Source organism: Malaclemys terrapin, chromosome 8 (assembly GCF_027887155.1).
Source record: "Malaclemys terrapin pileata isolate rMalTer1 chromosome 8, rMalTer1.hap1, whole genome shotgun sequence".
Classification (NCBI taxonomy): domain Eukaryota; kingdom Metazoa; phylum Chordata; order Testudines; family Emydidae; genus Malaclemys; species Malaclemys terrapin.
This window is the reverse complement of record NC_071512.1, coordinates 66,147,557-66,170,579: the sequence shown is the minus strand read 5'-3', so window position 1 is coordinate 66,170,579 and position 23,023 is coordinate 66,147,557. Positions and strand designations below refer to the sequence as shown.

Below are 23,023 nucleotides of genomic sequence, written 5' to 3'. Positions count from 1 at the left end.
TTAGTTATCTTTTGAGAGAAAATCAAACTTCTTTCAATAGAATTTCCAGTATTGAAAGTATTTCTCTTGTATTTTGCACCGCGACCCCCTTCTGACAACAAAATTTACTATATGACTCCCAAAGTCTGAGCCTGCTCGAGCCCCGCTGTCTCAGGTGGGAAGGCCAAAGCTCAAGGGCTTCAGCCCAAGGTGGAGGGCCTGTAACCTGAGCCCCGACACCCAGGGCTGAAGCTACTGGGCTTGGGCTCAGGCTTCAGTCCTGGGACCCTGCAAATCTAACGCTAGCCCTGGCAACACCATTAAAATGGGGTTGCGACCCACTTTGAGGTCCTGACCCACAGTTTGAGAACCACTGCTCTAAAACATAGAGAAAAAAAATCAATGACATCACATTTTGTTTTACAGTCTTTTGAAGCAAGACAAAAGGCCAGATCTTCAGCTGATGTAAATCACTGATCTACGCTAGTTGAGGATCTTGCACAGTATCTTTATTTTGTTAACCTTTAAACTTAAGACTTCTTATGCTGTCATCACTACCTGTGTACATGCTGTGCACCCATGCAAGGGTCAGGTTAGGCAGAATCTGGTCTTCAGGACCTATATTGTACTTTTAGGTAGAATAGCCTCTAATGGCTAATTAGTCTGCTTATTGTAGAAACACTGTCTCTGGATGGTTGAACTGAGCACAAATAGATCTCCAGTTTGCCTGGTTACCTCAGCAAACTCAGATCAGTGTGAATGGCAGCTGGTGGGTGGGTAATCGTAAATTTTAGATGGATAATATATTTTGTACATCTATGTCTGCACACCTCATTCTGCAGTCCGATTACATTCAAAACTCCCATTGAATTCAGTAGCAGTTATGTGACGAGACTGAATATTTGGGTCTGTGTTTTAGCCATTAGAATCCATACTACTTCTTCAAGTGCTGTCCATATGGGTGCTCCACTCCAGGTGACAGTGCATCCTGGCGATGTTGATCGGAGATCTTTGGTAGCAGTGCCTGGTCGGGATGCACGCGCTCAGCTGTTGTCTCGCAGTGTTGTTAGGGTTTGTCTGTGCGCACGCGTCCCGCACCCACTCAGTTACTTCTCAACCGTCCTGGGCTGAAGACGGGACTCGGGGCAGTGCTGAACCTCTTCCCCTGGTCACTTGAAGGAAACAAGTAGAAATAGTTAGCTAGAAATGTCCCAGTTCTTTCTCTTCCTTTAGAATAGTCATTCATTATTCGTTAGTTTAAAAAACAAAACAAAACAAACTTTTTTTCTCTCAAGTTTGTCTCCTGCGGAGACTTTCCCCCCTGGATTCAAAAAATGTGGCTCCTGCAATGAGTCTATGCCGTAGTCGGATGGACACTCACTGTGTGTGAAGTGTCTAGGCGAGACACACGTTCCCGCAAAGTGTGTTCATTGTAATAGCCTGAAATCCAGGGCTTGCCGCGACAGAAACCTGCGGCTGAAAATGCTCCTTATGGAGAAATCCCTGCAACCACCAGTGGAGATGGGCACAAGTAAACCCTCTCCCTCACGCTCCCCTGCCAGGTTGGAACTGATCAGGAGCATGGCTTCACCCTGTCCTGCGAAGAGGCAGGAAGCCCCAATCTCTCCACACAGGGACCTAAATAAACAAAAAAGGTCTCCGGCGAAGTCACTTTCTCCTGTCCTGACGGCACCAACGACCGGTACAGATGACTGCCCCAGCACCTCAGGCACGGCGCACACAGGGTGCAGAAACAAGGACTTGACCCCCCACAGCGGGCAGCTTTCCTCGGCACCGAAGCTACTGGCACCACGGACGGACTTGGTACCTGCAAAAGTGGAAACAGTTCTCCATATGGTGCTCCAACAGGATTTAATTCGCAATGGCCCTGATCCAGCCAAGCACTTAAACTCATGCTTAACTTTGGACATGTGAGTAGTTCCATTGAGGTTAATGGGATGACACCCTGCACTGCGCCTCTCCCTGATATCTTGGACTACCTCTTACAGCTAAAAAAAGATGGACTATTGCTCAGCTCTATCAGAGTACACTGCGTGGCAGTTAATACCTTCCATGACACGCTGGACGCGTTTTCAGTTTTCACCCACCCCACCATAAAACGCTTCCTCATGGGCCTTCAAAACCTTTACTCTGAGATTCACCTACCCACAGCTACCTGGAATCTGAACCTAGTTCTCTGGGGTCTCATGAAATCTCCTTTTGAACCACTGGCTACCTCCGCCATACTACACATGTCCATGAAAGTCGTTTTTTTAGTTGCCATAATGTCGGCAAGAAGGGTCGGGGAAATAAGCGCACTAATGGCCTACCCTCCCTACACAATTTTCTTTAAAGACAAGATTATGATGCAACTCGATCCCAAATTTCTTCCCAAAGTGGCGTCCACCTTCCATCTCAATCAGCCAATACACCTACCTGCATTCTACCCCAAACTTCATAAGAACCCACAGGAAGTGGCATTACATACTCTTGATGTCAGACGTGCAATTGCCTTTTATTTGGACAGAACTAAGGCATTCCGTAAATCACCTAGACTATTCGTGTCCACTACTGAATGATCGAAGGGTGCTGCTATTTCCAAGCAACGACTCTCCAAGTGGATATCCGAATGCATTAGGTCCTGCTACTAGACCCAGAATGCTCAACCCCCCCAGGGGCATCAGAACACACACTACTAGTGTGCTGTCAACATCCGTTGGACCTGTTGCATTACCGACATATGCAAGACAGCTACATGGGCATCAGCCCACACGTTTGCCAAATACACTATCACATAGGACACTATGGCAGACACTATAGTAGGCCACATTGTACTGTCTACCATTATCAATGCTGCAACTCCAAAGTCCCACCAACCATAGTGGGTACTGCTTCACATTCACCTGGAGTGGAGCACCCATAGGGACAGCACTCGAAGAAGAAGAGAAGGTTACTCTCCTTGTGCAGTTACTGACATTCTTCGAGATGTGTGTCCTTGTGGGTGCTCCACTACCCACCCTCCTCCCCTCTACTTTGGAGTATGAATCAGACGACTCTACGGTAAAGAAGGAACTGAGGGGGTATGGGACGCGTGCGCACAGACAGACCCTAACGACGCCGCGAAACAACACCTGAGCATGTGCGTCCCAACCAGGCACTGCTATGGAAGATCTCCGATTAACAGCACCAGGACGCACCATCATCTGGAGTGGAGCACCCACAGGGGGACACATCTTGAAGAACCTCAGTTACTGCAAGGTGAGTAACCTTCTCTTCGGTTTTGTTCTGAACAATTTTGTTGAAAAAAATACAATAGTTCTATTTCAAAGTGCTTTAAAAAAAAAAAAGCCAAAAAACTCCACCAAAACAAAACAACCCCCCCCCCCAGTCCTGTATAATTGTTTAAAAACAAGAAAGGTATCTCTGGCAGAAAATGTAGTAATGCCTTGGTGCAGCACTAAGCCCCAGTAACTGGACAGACTATAGAGGAAATCTGGTTCCACTGACGTTACTGGCAAAACTATTATTGATATCAATGGGGTCAGGATTTAATTCGCAAGCTTTTCCCCAAGCAGCTTTATTCCTGGTTGTCCCTTTAATAAACCGAAAATTCATTGAGAGTGCTCCCTTCATAACATCATCAAATAACAATTTCCCCTGGCAAAGACGTGGAGCTCCCTGCAGGTCATTTTGGGAGTTGCAATTCAGTTCCCCCTAGGAATATTAGAAACAACAGCATGGCACCGATGAAATAGAGAATTGATAAGTATTTCGTATAACTAGTCAGCCAAATAGCAGAAGGATGACACATTTTTTAATCAAATTTCAGACAGTTATAATGCCTGCTTTTTTAATAATGGTTGGCCTAAGAGGTTGGCATAAGCCCTGAAGAGTAGTGTTTAATATCCTTTCCAAAGTTTTTCCATAATTCATTATGATAACTCTAGATATTCTTGGTATCCATATGAATATCTGATCCCTTTTTGAATCTTAATAAATTCTTGGTCTGAATCTTACTAAATTCTTGGTCCATGGTATAGTATATTAGTTGCGTGAAAAAATATTTTATTTTATCAGTCTTTAGTTTGTCACTTTTTAATTTAATTTATTGCTCCCCTTGTTGCAAGATGTGGAAGTTTCTGATCTTCCTTCTCTAGACCTTCTTAATTATACTGTATAGTTTTATCATGTCCTCTCTTCTTTATGTCCTTTCTAAGGTAAACAATTGCAACCATTTCAATCTCGTCATGTGAGAGCTTTTCCATGACCTTGCACATTCTTGTTGTCATTCACTAAAACCTCTCTAATTCTAATATCCTTTTTGAGGGGGGTGACCAGTAATATGCACACTATTCTATATGAGGCTGCACAACGGATTTACATAACGGAATTCTAATAGTCTCTGTGTTATTGACTGTCCCATTTCTTAGGTATCCTAACATCCTTTCCAGTTATGAACCATTTAGGCAAGGTCTGATTTCTGTGGTATAACAGATGTCTGCTCTAGTGGTTCGATCCTGCCAAGTGCTGAGCATTCTGGCCCTGATCCAGCAAAGCACTTAAACTCATGCTTAACTTTGGACATGTGAGTAGTTCCATTGAGGTTAATGGGATGACATCTGTGTTGAAAATTGAGCACATGCTTAAGTACGCTGCTGGATCACAGCCAAATTGCTCTGCATCTTACACCAAGTCCTTGGTGTCTGGAAGTATCAGTGAAGTCAGCAGTAATAGAGACCAGAGCAATGCGGAAGAGAAAATATTGTTTTCTGACTTAAATAATAATACAAGCTCTATAAAAGTACGAGTGCTATAAAAAGCTGGATTTGGTTTTCAGAAGACAAACTTGTGTTCTGGACAATGAACATTGAGTCATGTGAAATTCAGTGAAGTATAAAAGAGAGGCAGGGTGGGTGAGGTACTATCTTTTATTAGATCAATTTCTGTTGGTGAAAGAGACAAGCTTTTGAGCTTACACTGAGCTCTTCTTCAGGTCTGTGTAAGCTTGAAAGCTTGTTTCTTTCACCATCAGATAAAAGATTTTACTGCACCCACCTTGTCTCTCTAATATCCTGGGACCAACACAGCTACAAGAACACTGCAAACAATAATATATAAAAGACAGCTGTAATAGGCTTGAAATCCCAGCTCCTCACCTGTGAGACCAACACAAGCCCAGGATATCAGGTAGTTTGTACTTCTGTCAAGGCTGCAGAGATGATATGAGGAGATGCATCTCACCATCTTTCTGCCCTTCGTTCTTCTGCACTGATGGGGCATTAAATGCTCCTTTCACATGCTCATGGGAAATACAAGGGTATTTGCTTCAGGGATGCAACAAATCTTTGGTTTTGTTACTTTGGTCAACCAATCTGAAAGGGGAATTTAAGCTATTGGTGCTGCTCTTATGCTGGTGAGTTGATGGTGTTTTTGTTATCTGGAGAATATTTGTGTCTATGGATTTGAGATTAAGAGTATGTCTACACAGCAAAGAAAAACCCACAGTTGGCCCATGCCAGCCGACTCGGACTCGCGAAGCCCAGGCTGTGGGATGTTTAATTGCTGTGTAGACTTCTGGGCTTGGGTTGGAGCCTGGGCTCTAGGGCCCTGCAGGGTGTGAGGGTAACAGAGCTCTGGTTCAAGCACAAGCCCGAACACAGCAATGTAACAGCCCCGCATCATGAGCCCTGTGAGTCCGAGTTGGCTAGCACGGGTCAGCTGTGGGTTTTTCTTTGCTGTGTAGACATACCCTGAATGTGTCAAACATGGGTCTCTGCTTAACATGTAGGGAAATTTAGGAACTTGCTGAATTTGATCAACATATGGTACCAGCTAGCCTCATTTCTACCAGCTCTTTTGTTATTTTGTTATTGGTATAGGTCTTAATGACAGTTGTAAGCCATAGTTCTGAATGTAGGGGTTAGTCCACCCTGGGGAGAATCATGACTGGTGTGGAGAAAGTAAATAAGAAAGTGTTATTTACTCCTTCTCATAACACAAGAACTAGGGGTCACCAAATGAAATTAATAGGCAGCAGGTTTAAAACAAACAAAAGGAAGTATTTCTTCACACAATGCACAGTCAGCCTGTGGAACTCCTTGCCAGAGGATGTTGTGAAGGCCAAGACTATAACAGGGTTCAAAAAAGAACTAGATAAGTTCATGGAGGATAGGTCCATCAATGGCTATTAGCCAGGATGGACAGGGATGGTGTTCCTAGCCTCTGCTTGCCAGAAGCTGAGAATGGGCAACAGGGGATGGATCACTTGATGATTACCTGTTCTGTTCATTCCCTCTGGAGCACCTGGCATTGGCCGCTGTCGGAAGACAGGATACTGGGCTAGATGGACCTTTGGTCTGACCTGGTATGGCCGTTCTTATGTTCTAACTTATAGCCTTAAGTGACATCCAGGAAAATGCTTGGTCCAACTCAGATAATAGCAATGTTCTGCCTGCTAGCTAAACCCTGATGAGGCTAAGGTAGATAATTTCCTATGAATTGCTGGCTCCTTAACTTCCTTTATGGCTGAAAAGCATCTAGTATTTATTATTAAGTCAAAAGGACTTAAGGAAAAATTATTAAGAAACTCTGTGTGTGTGTGTGTGTGTAAGTATGGAATGCTTTTATTTTTCTTTCATGCACAAATTGCAGCTAATGGAATAACAGCAGTTATTTTTAGCCATATTTTATAAATGTGAGTTGCTACACTGAGTTGTTTGAACAGAAGGTTTCCACTTTGCTTTGGAAAACTTGCTTTAGGACAATTATTTGTTTAAATGTTTTAAAAGCAGTGGAGGTCACTAAGACCCCCATAACATTCAGGTTAAAATGTTCCAAGATGAAGTCTAAGCAGTGTCATGTATCCTCTCTTTCACCCCAAAACACACAACAAATAATTTATATGGGGGCACCATTTTTTACAAAGTGGATGCAGCACTGATGTTCAAAAATCAGACTTTCCTGCACTTTTGGGGGCAGGTGGCAACTGCAAGTATACTTATTGTTAGGATTGTGATGGTTTTGTTTTATAGAGCTTTTCCATGAGTTAAAAATGCTGAACTTGATCAGCATATGGTACCAGCTAGCCTCATCTCTACCAGCTCTTTTGTTATCTTGTTATTGTTATAGGTCTTAATGACAGTTGTAAGCCATAGTTCTGGATGTAGGGGTTAGTCCACCCTGGGGAGAGGAGGGAGAAACAGCAGTGTGGATTATGGAAATATGAATTGATTTAAAAAGCATCTCTCTTGTAATAGAATGGAGCTCAAAGAAAGACGGAGGAGAAGCTGGTGAAAAGACGATGGAATATGATGTGAAAATGATCATTTGACTGCTTTCCTTTTCATTCCCAGCTGCTGTTTCTGGTGAAAAGACATGCATTTGTATATCTTAAGGCTGGGTGAAAAAGGGCCAGATGAATGGAATTACTTGTTAGATATGTTTTCATTTTGAGTCAAATAAATTATGTGCATTTTAATAGACTGTCTGCATTTTACTAGACTGTATGCATATGTTAGCCACTTTTTCTTTATCATACAGCTGTAATATTAGGGACTACATTTTGTAAAAATGTTCTCTTCTGTGTGTGTTCAAGTAAGTGTACAGTATTAACTTAATATTTGACAGTCCTTCAAATACAGCCTTCAAAATTTAATTATATTAGTGGTTTGACCTAACCCTATAATCCTCAGTAATGTGCAAACCAAAGGGGGGAAAATGTAGTCCATGGTCAGGTGTTGGATCAGTGATGATGAATCTTTTAGACCATCATTTTGAGCAAGAATGTTGAAAATAGTTACCTGGTGTCATTCTTAATAGACTTCTATTGCTCTCACTCCACTCCAGTTTACAGCTTACTTTTCACTTCATTCTACTCTTCTGCTACACTCTCTTTCCCCCCTTTTCAGTTCATTCTTTCCATTTTAGGCTTCATTGTATTGAGGTATTTTGTCCCTCCACTGGTGATTCTGTCTCCCTCAGCTTCAGGCCATCCATTGGGGGGTGTTCGAATTAGCTCCGCCTCTCTGGATATTGGACATTGAACGGAGTACTCTGCATCACTACTGTTCTGGGGTTGGGAGTGAAAGAGTAAGGTCATCTAATTGCTTCTGCTACCACCAGGGCAAAGTGTAACAGGTTTTACGCTATGCTCATGAAATGTCTTTCCCCACTTGCTTCCCATTTCCGTATGTTAGATTTATGTTGTACTTCATGAAACATTCTGCAGACACTAATTTACCTTTTTATCTTTAGTTTCAACTGCTTTTCAGATCAGTTTGTGAATAAAGCCAGAGATGCTGTCATTGAAGCGGTATACTGGTGAAGACACCTCTTTTCATTTACTGGATGATAATAGAGGAATGTTTATTATCTTTTAGCAAGTGGAGAGCCCAGAGTATTTATGCACCAGCAAGCAACTTGGAAATTTTCTATCTTAAAAGATAATTATTGCCCGCATAATAATCTATACAAGTGGCATTTGATGGAAGGGAGTACTCCCATTCCCCTCCCCCCCCCACAATCCCCAGACCTCCCATACTGCTCAGGGAATAAGAATCTCACAAGCCAGAATCAAGAAGAAAAATCAGTAGAAGTTGCTTGTGGATGCATGATGTAACAGACAGACTTCGGACTTTATCATACTAGCCCTGCAGTAATACAGTGGTCTTTATCATACTCGTGTTTGTTCAACAATAGTTACAACAGTTATTTACCTCTGTCTGAACATTCTCTAGTGGAGAAGTCCTTTGTGGAATGCAGTGTTGCTAACTCTCATGGTTTTATCATGAGTTCCATGGTATTTGGAGCTGTTTTCTCAAAGCCCCAGCTGCTTGACTCAGTTGATTACATAAGAATTCCAGAGTTTAAGAAGAGTAAGTTTCTAATAAGTTTCTGATAATTGTGCTCTGAACAAATAAAGTGCTATAAAATGTTAATAAAATCAGGTGGCGGTCGCACAGGAAGCCTTAATTCTGGCATTACCTAAATTTTAAGTGCTTAACTCTGCAACCTTAACATTCTTTTAATGTAGTTTTTTATATGTAATTTGTCAGGTTTATTAAAAAAAAATTGGAAAAAACCCAAATTCCAAATGTGGAACCATGGTTCATCTGCAGAGTTCAAACCTTTAGCTCCACCATGCAGACCTCAGCCACTTGAGGTAACAGTAACTGATAAAGGATGACAGCCTACTGCTGCTGTGTGGGCCATATACCAGAGGGAAATGAGGCACACATTTTGTCAGTGCATTTCATAGCTATTTGCTGCCTGCAGAGAAATACTGACACTCAGGAATCCTTGTTCTGAGGGAAATATACTCTGATTACAGACTCTTCTTCCCCTGACCCCTTTAGTCTGTCCCGGCCCCCAGGCCCTACATCACAGTCCCCTGGCTCCAGACCTCAGACTCCCACCTTCTTCCTCTCTGCTCCAGACCCTTACCCCAGTGTCCCCTCTCACCATCCCTTTGCATTCTAGCAGGGTGGATTTGATTTAAATCATGACGGGGGGGAGGGATAGCTCAGTGGTTTGAGCATTGGCCTGCTAAACCCAGGGTTGTGAGTTCAGTCCTTGAGGGGGCCACTTGGGGATCTGGGGCAAAATCAGTACTTGGTCTTGCTAGTGAAGGCAGGGGGCTGGACTCGATGACCTTTCAAGGTCCCTTCCAGTTCTAGGAGATGGGATATCTCCATTATTATTATTATTTTTTTTTAAATCACTAGTCAGGAAGACTCAATTTAATCATGGATTTCTACGTAAAAGTGCTTTCTTGTTGGTTGTTATAACCTTAATACATATTCTTCACAACTCAGAGATAGATGTAGGGTTCATTTTTAGAAGGTACACACTATACATTTTTAAAGTGATTTATTTTGAAAACTTTTCAGATTAGTTTTACAGCTCTGTCAGAAAATGAATGATTGTTCAGTTATTTCATTTACCAAACGTAATTGAAGCAGATATTCTTGAAGTCAGTGGGAGGTGAACCATCTCCAATTCAACAGGTTAATCATTCATATTTGGAGGATTTTCTTGCTATGCTGTATTAGGAGGAGAACATCACCAGACAGACATTTAAATTGTTTTATTTAACTAAAACAACAGCATTATGTATTCTGGATTTTTTTCTTCAACAGCAAACATATAATATTTTAATAAAACAAGCATATGAATTTTTGAATTTAGTTAAACATTCAAGTTTTTTAAAAATAAAGTTTATTTTTGTTAAAATTGTTTTCAACTAAAATAGTTAAATTATTAAAACAAAAAACTAAAAATTAAATAGTCTGTCAGCCAGGTCAACATGAAAAACTTAAAATATTTGGCTTCTACAGCTAACTCAGTTGTCTTCACCTTCATTTTCCTGTTTGTTCATAATCTGGAAAAGAAAAACAAGCTTTCCTGCTTTTTCAAGTCCCAAACGATTTCTCAATTTGGAATGAATTAGTCCAAAGGAAGAAAATATTCTTTCTACACCAGCAGAAGAAGCTACTACTGTTAAAAGTGAGATTATCAACTTTAACAGTCTCTGAATCCAAGTGCTTAAGTGACTTCCACTAGTTCACTGGTGTGACTTTCTTTAAAACATCATCAGCAAACATATATTTCTTGAATGGTTCTTATTCCCAAACTGGGTCTCTTTTACGTCCTGCTGCCATTATAGGTTTTCCATTTTAGTGAGAGAATGGTATGGTAGATATCAAATTAATGAAGGCTGCACTCAGAAAGACCTCAAGACTTCTGGAATATGCTGCTCAAACAGTTTCACTTTTGTTTCTACTGCCTGTCCCTCCCTCCTCACATTTATCTCCAGACTTCTTCTCCTTGTCCAGATCTATTCTGCCCGCAACAATCTTCTATTCATTGAACTTTTTGAAACTTTGCACTTTTAGGGAGACGTAAGGGATTGACTCTGTGTACACAAATTTGCAGAGCGACAATAGGGTTGAGGACTGTTATTTCTCACCTCTATATATTATTTGTTTATTTATTTAAAACATTTTTGCTGTTATCAAACATGTTATCTCTGAAGACACAAATCCACAGTTTGAGAACTGCAAAACTAAACATTTCTGATGGTATCTTCTAGACTGAGCACTGAGTCCCATTGGGTAGATAGGAAGATTAACCTAAATAATCTATACAGAAGTCCCTGGAACCCCATAAGATTGGGTCCCTAATCCATGAACTATTGGATTTACAAAACTTGTCTTAAACATTACCTGAATATATTGTCTCATACTATAGAATTAGAATTTATAATCCCTATTCCATGATGAGATATCTTTGAGCTATAATGTATCTTAATTAAAACTATCTTTAGATAGATGTTTTCCTCCAAAAAGCATTTTATCAAAAAAAATCCGATTTAAATAAAAATAAATTATTGATTTTTATCCACCCTGCATTCTAGTCTGTTTATTCCTTCTGTTTTCTCCATGATGCCTGGTCTGAATAGGGAGAGCATTGAGAGCTCAGGAGAGACAGTCACTCTGCTTTAGTATCCTGTGCCTGGTACCACAGCGGCTCCTGACCGCTGGGAGGAGCAATTGTAGGGCAAGTGCAGTTCTGCCCTGGCAGCCTGGGCTGGAGCATACTCAGTGTAGATGGAGTCTCTGTGGAATTTAGCTTCCAGAGTCTAACAAATCTCTAATGACCATGTACAAACTGAGGTTTTTCAGAGGCTCACAATTTGGTGGTATGGCAAGAGTGATTAGGTTATTTTTATTTTCCTCTAAATTTCAGTGGGCTGTTCTTGTTCTTTTTTTGTTTTTAAAATAAATTACTATTTCAATAAAAGCATTTCCTTTTGAGATAAAATTATCCTTTTTAGGGTTGGATTTGTAGAAAAAGCAATCACTTCGTTTTTTTCATGTATCTTTTGCCCAGATTCACACAGGTGATTGTTAAAGGACAATGTTACAAATCATTCTGTGTTTGGTAGCATTGCACCAAACTTAAAGAAAAATGCAAATTAGTGCCCTAATATTTGAAAATATGAGCAAAAGTTTGTTTCCCTTTTTCTGTTTGCCAATCCCTGGTTTAATATATAAAACAACCTTTGGCACGCGGCTCGCCAGGGTAAGCACCCTGGCGGGCCAGGCCAGTTTGTTTACCTGCCGCGTCCAAAGGTTCAGCCAATCACAGCTCTCACTGGCTGCAGTTCGCTGCTCCAGGCCAGTGGGGGCTGCGGGAAGCGGCGGGGGCCCAGGGATGTGCTGGCCGCCGCGTCCCGCCGCCCCCATTGGCATGGAGCAAAGAACCACAGCCAGTAGGAGCCATGATTGGCCAAACCTGCGGACGCGGCAGGTAAACAAACCAGCCTCGCCCACCAGGGTGCTAAAGGTTGCTGATCCCTGTATTTAAACCATGCATCCATAGAATGACATTTAAAAAAAAAAATCTTAAAATGTATGAGCTTTTTGAGTAAACTTGGTACACTGTTACTATTACTTCTGGGCAGTGGTGCAGCTGCTGTTTGTATGTTCAGTAGCAGGTTAGTTGTGGTTGACTTTTGGCTCCCGAGTCCCACCTCTGTACTGACAGCTTTCTTTTGTGGCATCCTCTGTGCCACTAGAGGCTATTGTCTTCCTTTTGGCTAGGCAGCTGGGACTCCTCCCTCCTGCTGGTTCCCTAATTAGGCTGTGCCCCAATGCTCTGCAAAGCAGAGAGGAGCCAGGATGTGGAAACTTAACTCTGAATTTCCAGATTTCACACCTTTTGGTTTTTCTGTACATATAATCTAAATTCTGGTATTTCCTGGCTTTCAAGGATTTAATTTGGATTTTTTTAATGTTCTAATATTTTTAGCAGAAGTAAATGATAATGTCTTTGAAATATAACAGAAGGGTTTGTTTTGTTTTTTTTGCTGGGAATTACCTGATAAGGTGTACTGAGACCTTATCTCTGTACTATTAACAGTGTCGCTAACTATCCTGCTTCCATAGAACAGTGCAGTTGTCTGACCAGTGCATTTCTCTTGCATGCAGGAATTGTCAGGTTGGGCCTAAATAGCTCTCTTCCTTCATCTTTCCACTGATAGGGGATATTTTTATGATTCTCTCTTCTCTGCTCTCCTTCTGTTAGGTTCATGCTGCTTGCTGCTCTGTGTGCCTCTCATACAGAGAGGGTGACCGAGAAGCCAGCAGAGAAAGATCAGAGAGAGGACTGAGCTGCCTGGCTTTGCATTGGCCGTCTTATGTGGCAGTATCAGGATTTCACGCTCTTAGGGGCTTAATGGTGAAGGGCTCAAATGTGAGAAGTTTGGCCTTGATCCAGCAAAGAACTTAAGTATGTGCTTAACTTTAAGCATCTGAATAATCTCACTGATGTCACTGGATCAGGTCTAGGTGCTTAAAACAATAACAGCCTTCAGTGTTTTCTTTTAATGGTCAAAGGAGGAATAAAAAACATGGTAGGAACTTTGAAGAAAGGAATTGGTGTGGGGAGGGGAAAGGTTGGAAGAAGGTTGGGTTGGTCCCAAGAAAGGAGAAAATTGGGAGTTAGAGGGAAAGAGACATGAGGGAGTTCCAAGAGGGGAAAGAGCTCAGGGGCAAGAAGACCAAAGGAAACACCGCCAGGATGACATCCAATCAGGGCATTTTACAGTGGAGAAAGAGAGAAACTGGGAATGCAAGGAGGAAGCAAGGAAGAATTGAGAGAGAAATAGGTGAGATGTACTGGAATACAGGAGAGAACAAAGAGCAAGACCTAACTAGCAGCAGCTGTATTCAGCAATATGGGAAAAAGCAAGGAGGTACAAAATAGAATGGGGTGGGTGTGTAAGAGGTAAAGGATTGGGAGAAGAGGAGTTGCTTCCTTTCGAAAAAGGGAAAAGGAGGTACAGAAAAATGAGAGAGTTTAAAAAAAAAGATTGAGGAGGGAAAAAGCCTTAGGCAGAAATGAGAAAAGGAAAAATAACGTGGTGAGAAAGAAAAAGGAAATAATGAAATAGAATAAGTGAGGGGGTAGTGGGGAAAGAAGATGTAAAAAACCTGTCACTTCTAAGTTAGTGATTTTTATTTATGCTCCTATATGTGATAATATTTCCCTAGCAGATGTCCGATCTCTCTGCAAGTTTATGAGGATGGTTAGTTATTTTGAGCACCTGTTATATGAATATTGTTGGCTATCTTATCTCAGTTCTGTAGTTCAATAATTGGTGTTGTCATGGTTGCTACTTTTTTAAAAAAATATTTCTTCCCCTCCCCTGGGCAACTCTGAAATGTTTCTGGAGTGGACCTAGTATACCCGTCTCTTGGTGTAGGATTAATCCCTTCTTTCTAAAGGGACACATTCTCTTTTCTATTCCTCTGCTTATAATTAGGGTGGTTACCTAGTTGAGGGTCTGCTTGCTTTCTTGAGGCCCAGTTTTGTGTTGTGGATCATACACCGAACCAGCTGGAATGATATGGTTCCTTTTCTTAAAAAGAAAAAAAGTTTGAACTGAATGGGAAAATGGATTTTCCTGCCTCTGTTGAAGTTCAGTTCTGGATACATAAAGCTTCCCTGCTAGGGAAGATAGAGGTGCTTCTAAAAAGCCAGTCATCCCTGCCCCCAACCCTCATCCATCCCATTAAAATACACCAGATTGTACATACTAGCAGCATATATTATACAAAGAAAAATAAATAAATTTGTCTGATGGTATAACTGCAAATCCCCACCCAACACATTTTAAAAGTTACTCAGTTCAAACAGTGTGCTGTACCAAGTAACATGCTTAGTATAGTTTTAAAGAATCAAGTACAAAGAATTCTAGCAAGTTTACCACACTCAAATTTGGTGTAGTATTAGGCCTTGTCTATGTGGGAAAAATTTGTCAGTTATACTGGTGTAGTTAAACTCTTCCAAAGTGTCATAAACTAAGCTGGAAAAAGGCACTCTTATATTGGAATGAGAATGTTTACATAGTGGGTTTTGATGGTATAACTATATTGGTTTAAATTCACACCTAAGCTACATTGGTATAACTTTCCCATGTAGACAGCGCCTTAGTCTTCATTCATTTATAGTTAGGTGCCAGTGTTTTTTGTTTAAAGAAAAATATAAATTTGTACATTCCCAAGTTACCTTTCCCATCAGTATGCACCCCTTTCTGGTATACAAGCTTTATTGTTTAATGTAATAGTCTCTCCTTTCAAGTTGGTAAATCAACTATCAAAATTCCATTATGCATTTCAGACTCCAACTTTCGGAATATGACACAATTTGAACTTCTTTGTTTATAGAGGGTCATAAATCTGCTTTTTAGGATAAGATTGGGGTGAGCAAAGAATGTATCCTACAAAACCTTTATGTATTGTATAGACATTGAGTGAAATCCTGGCTCTGTTGAAGTCAATAGGAGTCTTGCCATTGACTTAAATAAGGCCAGGATTTCACCCTATATTTTTAGCAATTTGTGGTGTTCTGGTTGGGAAGGGGATATTGAACAACATTTTAATACTTTTAGTGTCTGACCAAGAGAAAATATGATTAATCTACTCTTGATGATTGTTTTTACACAAAATGAAGATTAATTACAGTAGGATTTTGCATTTCTGAGTATTGATCTGTGTAACTTAATGAAAATCCTCTTCTCTTTGATGATGACTGTAATTTTTAAAATTCCAGCCTTGTCCTTCCTATCTAGTTATGAATAAGGCTACATTTTAGTCACAGGTATTTTTAGTAAAAGTCATGGACAGGTCACGGTCAGTAAACAAAAATTCACAGCTCGTGACCTGTCCATGACTTGTACTGTATACCCCTAACTAAAACTTGGGCCAGCTAGCCGCAGGTGCTCTGGGAGGGCAGTCCGGAGCCGCCACGGGTGCTGGGGGGAGGCGGGCAGCAGCTCCCCAGAAATGGCCGGCATGTCCCTGCAGCTCCTAGTGGGAGGGAGGGCCGAGGGGCTCCAGGTGCTGCCCCCACCATGAGCGCCGGGTCTGCAGCTCCCATTGGCTAGGAACCACAGCCAATGAGAGCTTCAGGGGCAATGCCTGCAGGCAGGAGCAGCACGCAGAGCCTCCTGGTCCCTCCGCCTAGGAGGTGCAGGGACATACCAGCCGCTTTCTGGGAGCCCTCCAAGGTAAGCGCTGTCCCGCACCCCTACCCACTGCCCCAGCCCTGAGCGCCTTTCCACACCCCAACTGCTGCTGCTGAACCAGCTGCTGCAGAAGTCATGGAGGTCATGGAAAAAGTCACGGAATCTGTGACTTCCGTGACCTCCGTGACAGACACATAACGAATGTGATGCCAGTCATCTAACCGGAAGAGCAGACCAGTAATATTTTTCAAAGGCAATGCCGTGAGTTGGCAGCAGATTTCCTACAACAGATGGTCATCATCACCTGTGCATTAAACATCATTCTTATATTCCTCAGCTCTACTTGCTTTGGATGATGCATATATCATGGTGATGGATGCCATATAATAATAACCCAGATAGATAGATGTTCAGTTAAGCAAGAAAAAGAAAATCATTCTTATATTTCGGGTGCCTGCTGTGGCTTTCTCCACAGAAGCATAGAGATCTATGTTTGTGGGAAAGCTGGAGGAATGGTAAGGTGTGGTCAGGGAAATTGTGAACTGCCAAGATTTTTTTTTGAGGGATTTTTGAAGCTTGCATAACTACTCTAGTGGTTTTGTTAATGTTTATATGTATATACAGGAAGTTTTCTAAAGAGTGAGGTAGTTGCCTGTTGTTTTAACAACAACCAATTTAATTTATTTATGCAAATATATGAGGTTTCCTGTTTTTAAAGGCAACAATGTTATTGCTTTTAGCATTAGATAATACATTGCAAAATAATTTTATTTCCCAAGTTAAACAGTATATACTCTTCTGAAAGCACCCAAATCTAGCATTACAGGTTCCATAGATGAAAATAATCCACTAGAAGCTAGAATCAAGGATATTTCTTGTGTTTGAAGATGCATGTAACTTTTTCATCAGAAAAGAATAAATATTTGTGTTAAACCTCCTTTTCTAATGAGTACACATCTTTCTGTCCAACAAGCAGGTATGTCTTAGGTACAGGCCCCTGGAAACGAAGATCGATTAGAAAACTGAGTTCAAGTTTCATTCAGGAGAAAGGGTCACTGTACAATAAGTGTCAATTTTAAATATGTTTTAATACTTAATATGCACGAATACATGTATAGCATGATTATTTGCAATTAATACACCCCAACAGTGTTTAGAAGACACCTAGAAAGCATCTTAGATGCATCTTATTTTCCTCCATTTTAAAAATCTGAATAGCACCTGTAATTAAGGGAGAAAACTGAGCCCTGGAAGCTAGGTAGGACTTCCATCTATTGATCTGTGTAAACCCAGCTTACACTGTCAGGGGAGAAGCAGTCAACTGCTGAGCTGCTTTGTCACTGACATAAGCTGAGAGAGGATTTTTTTGTCTATACTGTTTATACACCAGTCTATAGACCTGCTGGCTGGCTGAATTTTAAAGAGTGCGGAGGTTTAAAGACTTGTCCCCTGAGGGATGCTCCTGCCAGTTGGGAAGCGAGCTGAGGCTGTGTTTTGCAGAAGTTGTGTGTGTATGTATGTGTGTGCCGGTCGGGGTGGGGGAGGGGTGGGAGGCAGAGCAATGGGAAAGTACTGTAGTTCATCTGAGTCTCAAAAATGTTGCAAAATGTACTTTATGTTCTGTTAATATCTTTCTTTTGTTTCCTTCCTTGTGCAGTAATTTTTTTTTTTTTTTAAAAAAGCTCCATTGGGAAACTTAGATGAATATTGGAAATACATTTCCCTCCCTATTTTAAATCAGTCCTATAGTCACCAAGCAGCAATGAATATTGTTGATAGTAAGACAAAAATGATGTTTTAAACTAAGATGTATATTGAAAGTGAAAATGGTTGAAGATGGCAGGGTATCTGTGTTGAGTTTTATTACCTGAAGACCCAAAATTTAAAAATGAAATTATTTCTTTGAAAGAAGAAAATTAAAATTTTGTGAGCCTGAAAGTATGCTCTATTTGAAAATTAATACGTTAGAAGTTTGGACGGTTTCTTCTTTAGTTTGTGTTTTTTGGTTTTGTTTTATTGCTTGTTTTCTACTTTGTGTGTTTGTGTGTGTATGTTTTATTCCCTGCAATTTCCACATTGGCCCTTCCCTGCCTGCCAAAACTGAGACTGAACAGCAGTCTGTTTGGAGAATATTATATGCGCTACTACATAAAGATTTTCCATAATCAAGAGAGTTAGTATCCTTCCCCAAAACACAACATATTACTTTCATCCCTTTCATCTTTATCTCTGTTATTATCACACACAGTGAGAGTCCCAAAGCTGCTCCAGAACTCAGGAATAATAGGCTTTCTCATTCTTACTGTATGTACTAATGTAGTGGTCTACCAGGACACACACTATATCCTTGAAAAAAGCTGTAAACATTTCACTCATGCAATGTTTACAGAGTTTTGAAATATACAGACCTTGCTGGTTAATATATTAATATTTTTCCATGTGTGTTTTACACTGTGTAAAACCAGGCAAATACTTAAGGTAAGGTACGCATTCAGTGCAGTGCACAGGAATTTAACTGCATGACTTTCAGTATATGGTAGTTGCTGTCCCATCCTGCAAAGTGCTCAGCATTCTTTCACTTGAGTGAGTTTTGAGGGTTTGCAGCACCTCGCAGGATCAAGCACCTAAATCCCCACCCTTGGCACTGGAAGTTTGGAACCTGCACACTCAATCCTGCAAACACTCACTTAGTGGGATGACTGATACGGGTACCTTTATGCACATAAGTGCTTGCAGGTTTGGTATAGTAAGCAAGTGTTGCACGTCACTGACCCAACTACATTTCATCATCGACAACCTTCCTCCTACATTTAAACATTTCACAGAGGACTTGTTTTCCCAACTGGTTTGCTGGAAGCAAGAAAATAAATACAGTAAGATCAGTGTTATATATTTATTCAGCTTTGCTGACAGCTGATCTGTTAGCTCTGATTTTTCTAGAGAGAGGTCTTGTACTTCTTAAAAACATTAGGACGTTTTTATATTTAATTAACACATTTTATTTGCCACTAAACAGCTTCTTAAATAAAAATGTGCAGAAAAGAAACACAGTATCCATTACATGATGGTCTGAACACTGCAGGAATGGTCTTACTTTTAATTAATTAATAATGAGGTTTGCTTGTGAATGCCTTACTGCTCTACTGAAGAGATAACCATATAAATTTCTACTTTGTACCAACAGAAGATTTTCATCTTTTTCAGCATTTGACTATGAAACACATATAGAGTTGTTATACCTCTCAGTAATTCATTCTGCTGCCAACTTCATTCCCTTTTCTCTGCCTGCATTTTAATTGAAACAACATTTGTATTTTTGAGCCAGGATCTGTCAGAAGTCCCTGTGGCTAGTCTGTGGTACAAGTAGCAGCAGACGTGGCTTACCCATATGGTGCAGTGCTTCTTGTAAAATCCATATGGCCTTGTTGAAGGGAATCCCAGCGGGGATGTGAAGGGTGTTAATACCCTTCAGGCCAGGCCTTTCCCTCCTGGGGCTTCAATGGCATTGTCTTTGCAATCTGCCAAAGCACAAACTTAATTCCTTTTTAATAATCAATTATTTCAGTCCAGGAACGTGTGCTATATTTCTTGCAACCAAATATTTCTTTAAAATGGTTTTTCTAGCAAACAGTATAGCAGAAATACTTAAATAAACTGTTATTTTAAAATCCTAACATTATTTCTTTAATCTGTATTTACAGGAGGTGCTGCAGAGTGTGCCGAAGTTCTGCTTTCCTTTTGACATTGAAAGGTTTGTGGTACAGTGATCATTTATTTAAAAATATTTAACTCAATGTATTCTAAATTATATATTTGTTCACTGAAAATGAAAATAACTTTTTGAAAGTCTAGACTTAAAGAAATAAGAACAAAATAAAATGCATTTCATCCTCTGGTCTTGCACCTGGAGGTGAAAAGAATAAACACTAAACATTTTTTCCTTTGTTCTCCAAGTATGTATTTAGGCACTAGTAGAAAAATATTACAGTATAATACACCCTTGCTAGGATTTTAAGAATTCTCTTTTGATATAGAGCTGCATCCTGGCTCCCAACTTCCTCCAGCCCATTGTAAACACCATCTGTGTACTATAAAGATACAAGATAGTTAGTTTCCTCCCAATATCAGCTTTAAAGCAATGGTGCAATATACCAGAATATAAAAACTCACTGTGCAGTTTTAAAAATAACCCACAGTTTGTGTTTCACCTTATATAAGAATTAAAAGAACTTCAATTACATGCCAGTAACTGAATGTGCACAGGCAGCAATGGATTTTTCTGAGGGTAGATTCAAGACCTTTGTTTGTAAATGGTATTTCACCTTCCTGATATCAGTTTTAGTGTGGCTTCCGCATATCACTTGCTTCTCATTTCAAATGTTCATACAAGATATTTTTATAAGCTCCAAATATTTATTTTACTTCATCAAAATGTTTGATAATGAGTTTAACGATTATTCATTTAATCAGTTGTGTAGATTTGTAGTTTGGGAAATGTTCACATTGTGTCTGTCCGTGAGTCAGTTGATATTGTGTTACTGGTAGAAGCTTGGTTTGTACAATTAATGAATGTGCACCCAGCTAGCCTTCAGATCTCGTTGGTCTCAATGGTATTAGCATCAGTTGCATGACAGGATTCGAGGAGAAGGACCCCCAAAGATGTTACAATTTAGGAAACAGAAGACAGAAAATCTAATGCATATATGGGAGTGAAGAAGAGCTTGGAAGAGAAGCCAGGTGCAACATAGAACCTTACAAATACATGTTATCTGATAGTCAACTTGGTCACCTAACCTCTTAGATGTTGCGCTTCAGTTGAGTTGTTTGGCTTTTGAACTGGTTAAACATATAATCCCCTTATACAAGTTTTATGACTCATCCAACACTGTTGATAATGTTTTGTATTCGTGCATTAAAGCCTTTACATTCTTGTGCTTACAATATGTACTGGCTCTATGAGCTAAGATCAAGTGTAAGTAGTCTCTTGGTCTATCCAAGGCCGTGATCAAGTGTCTTGATGTTTTTGGTCTTTTGGTCTCGAGATGAAAACCTTGTCTGTGTCTCTAGGACCTTGAAGTGAAAAATTTATCTAAGTTATATCTATTTCAAGTTGATAGTGAAGGAGCAGCATGGAAATCAAATTTGATGATGACAGAAGCAGGTGAGGTTCTGTTGCTGCCATCCAGTGGCACAAACTTAGTCAGTAGCAGTAGATAAATGATTTCTACAGATTGCTGTGTGTGATTGTTAGCTATTAACAGGCAAAGCAATGTCTGTAGTTTAGGTTACCTAGCATTTCCATTTTAAAGGCTCTTTTTCAGTTTACTGTTTTCTCAAAGTTTTACCTGTTGGGCTGAGATTTGGTAGGTGTGCTCTGTGCAGGAGTGAGGAAAAGAAGCATTTATTTTTGCCAAGAAAATTTTGTTGTAAACTATTTTTTTAAATGGCTGTAGTGCCCAAATACAAGATAATGGAAATTTGGCAAGGACATATTCCCTAGGTCATAGATGTGCCAGCCATTGGTTTGGTGGATTTAATTTGGACAAGTTATAAAGATTTAAAATGTTCATTTTGTGCATGTATGCTGGTTTATTCTAACCATAAAACTAAGGAACTCCCAAACTTTCTTCTGACAATGTACACACGATTATCTAAACCTAGTAAAAATTTTCATTGAAAAGGTGACCTTTGGTGTGGTTTTTTGTGTATATAACAAAATAGAATGGAATCCCAGGCTTTATAGTTAGAGCATTCTGGAAAACAATCCTTGAAGGAGTATATGAAAGGAGGCATAGCTCTGAAGGATTCCTGCCGTTATACATATAATATAGAAAGATACAAATAAAATGAGACAAGAGCTCTTGTCTCATTGATTCTCCATATTGTACAGTATAGAGTTCTGTGACTTTCTAGTATGATATGATGGCATTTCATTCATTCTTCTTTCTTTATTTAAAAAAAAAAGGAAATTCCATAAAAAAGTAGATTAATAATTTTTAAAGTTACAAAGGTAAGCTCTCTGAAGTCTGGAAATGACAAGGTACCCTGCACATCCTACACGTTATGATGAAGTCTTAATTGTGTGATCACATATTACATCTTTCCACAGGACACCTTCCTAATTCTGTGCACAAACTGGACAGTGAATGAGGCAAGGCTATGTAGTGAATTGGGCTGGGTCCAGAACATCTTGCCTTATTCACCATACTAGTTGTATAATTTGTCACAAATGAGATAAGAGCCTGCAAGAAAGGGAAGATAAAGGTAGTAGTCTGGGATCTATCAGATGTGGGTTCTATTTCTGCCTCTGCCACAGGTTTCCTGTGTGGTCTTGAACTTACTCTTTGTTCCTCAGTTTGGGATTTGTAAAATGGTGATAATATTTGTCAGCCTGTTAGTAGTGATGTGAAGATAAATTATTCAAGGTGTGTGAGGCTCTCAGATACTTGATGAAAACCCTGGGAAAGCCTATAAGAGGCTGAGTGCTGCAACCTTAATGTTCTTTTGATGTAACATGTTTGTATTTACTATTTATTGTTGTTTTCCTGGACAGAAACTCCACATTGTAAACTTTTACATACTGACCTAGTCACCTCAAAGAAAGGTCACTGTTTTGAAGATGTTTTGTTTTGAGAGCATCCCATGAACTTTTACTGTGTAGGCCAGTGTAACTAAGTGTGCCTCTTGAGGGAAGAAGGTGATAGAAGACTACTTTTTTGAGCCAATGGCAATAGCTTCCCACAGAAAGATTTGATACCTCCTTCCTGAGCCCAGGAGAAGGGTAAACAGGGCTGTTGCTAAGGTCTCCCACTCACCCACGTAGGCAGAAGCAGGAAATAGAGCTTTCGGATTCAGCACGCCCGGTAGGTGGAGTTAGGGAATTTCTAAACATGTTTGCAAATGTGGCATTTTGCTTGGTCACTAGCATTGGGAACTCCATGGCTCAGATAACAAAAGGAGTTCGTGTAGATGCATGAAATTTCTCATTTGTGTATGTCATGTGCCAAACATGAG

General features: G+C 40.2%; 1 protein-coding gene across 3 annotated transcripts in view; it reads left to right on the top strand.

Annotated features, from left to right (window-relative positions):
* The window catches only part of DENND1B (DENN domain containing 1B), a 253,889-nt gene that overhangs the window by 79,309 nt on the left and 151,557 nt on the right, over positions 1-23,023 (top strand). For all 3 annotated transcript variants that reach the window (XM_054037265.1, XM_054037262.1, XM_054037263.1), the window contains exon 4: positions 19,711-19,760. In XM_054037265.1, the coding sequence (XP_053893240.1) occupies positions 19,711-19,760 (50 nt within the window). The remainder of the gene's footprint in view (positions 1-19,710; positions 19,761-23,023) is intronic.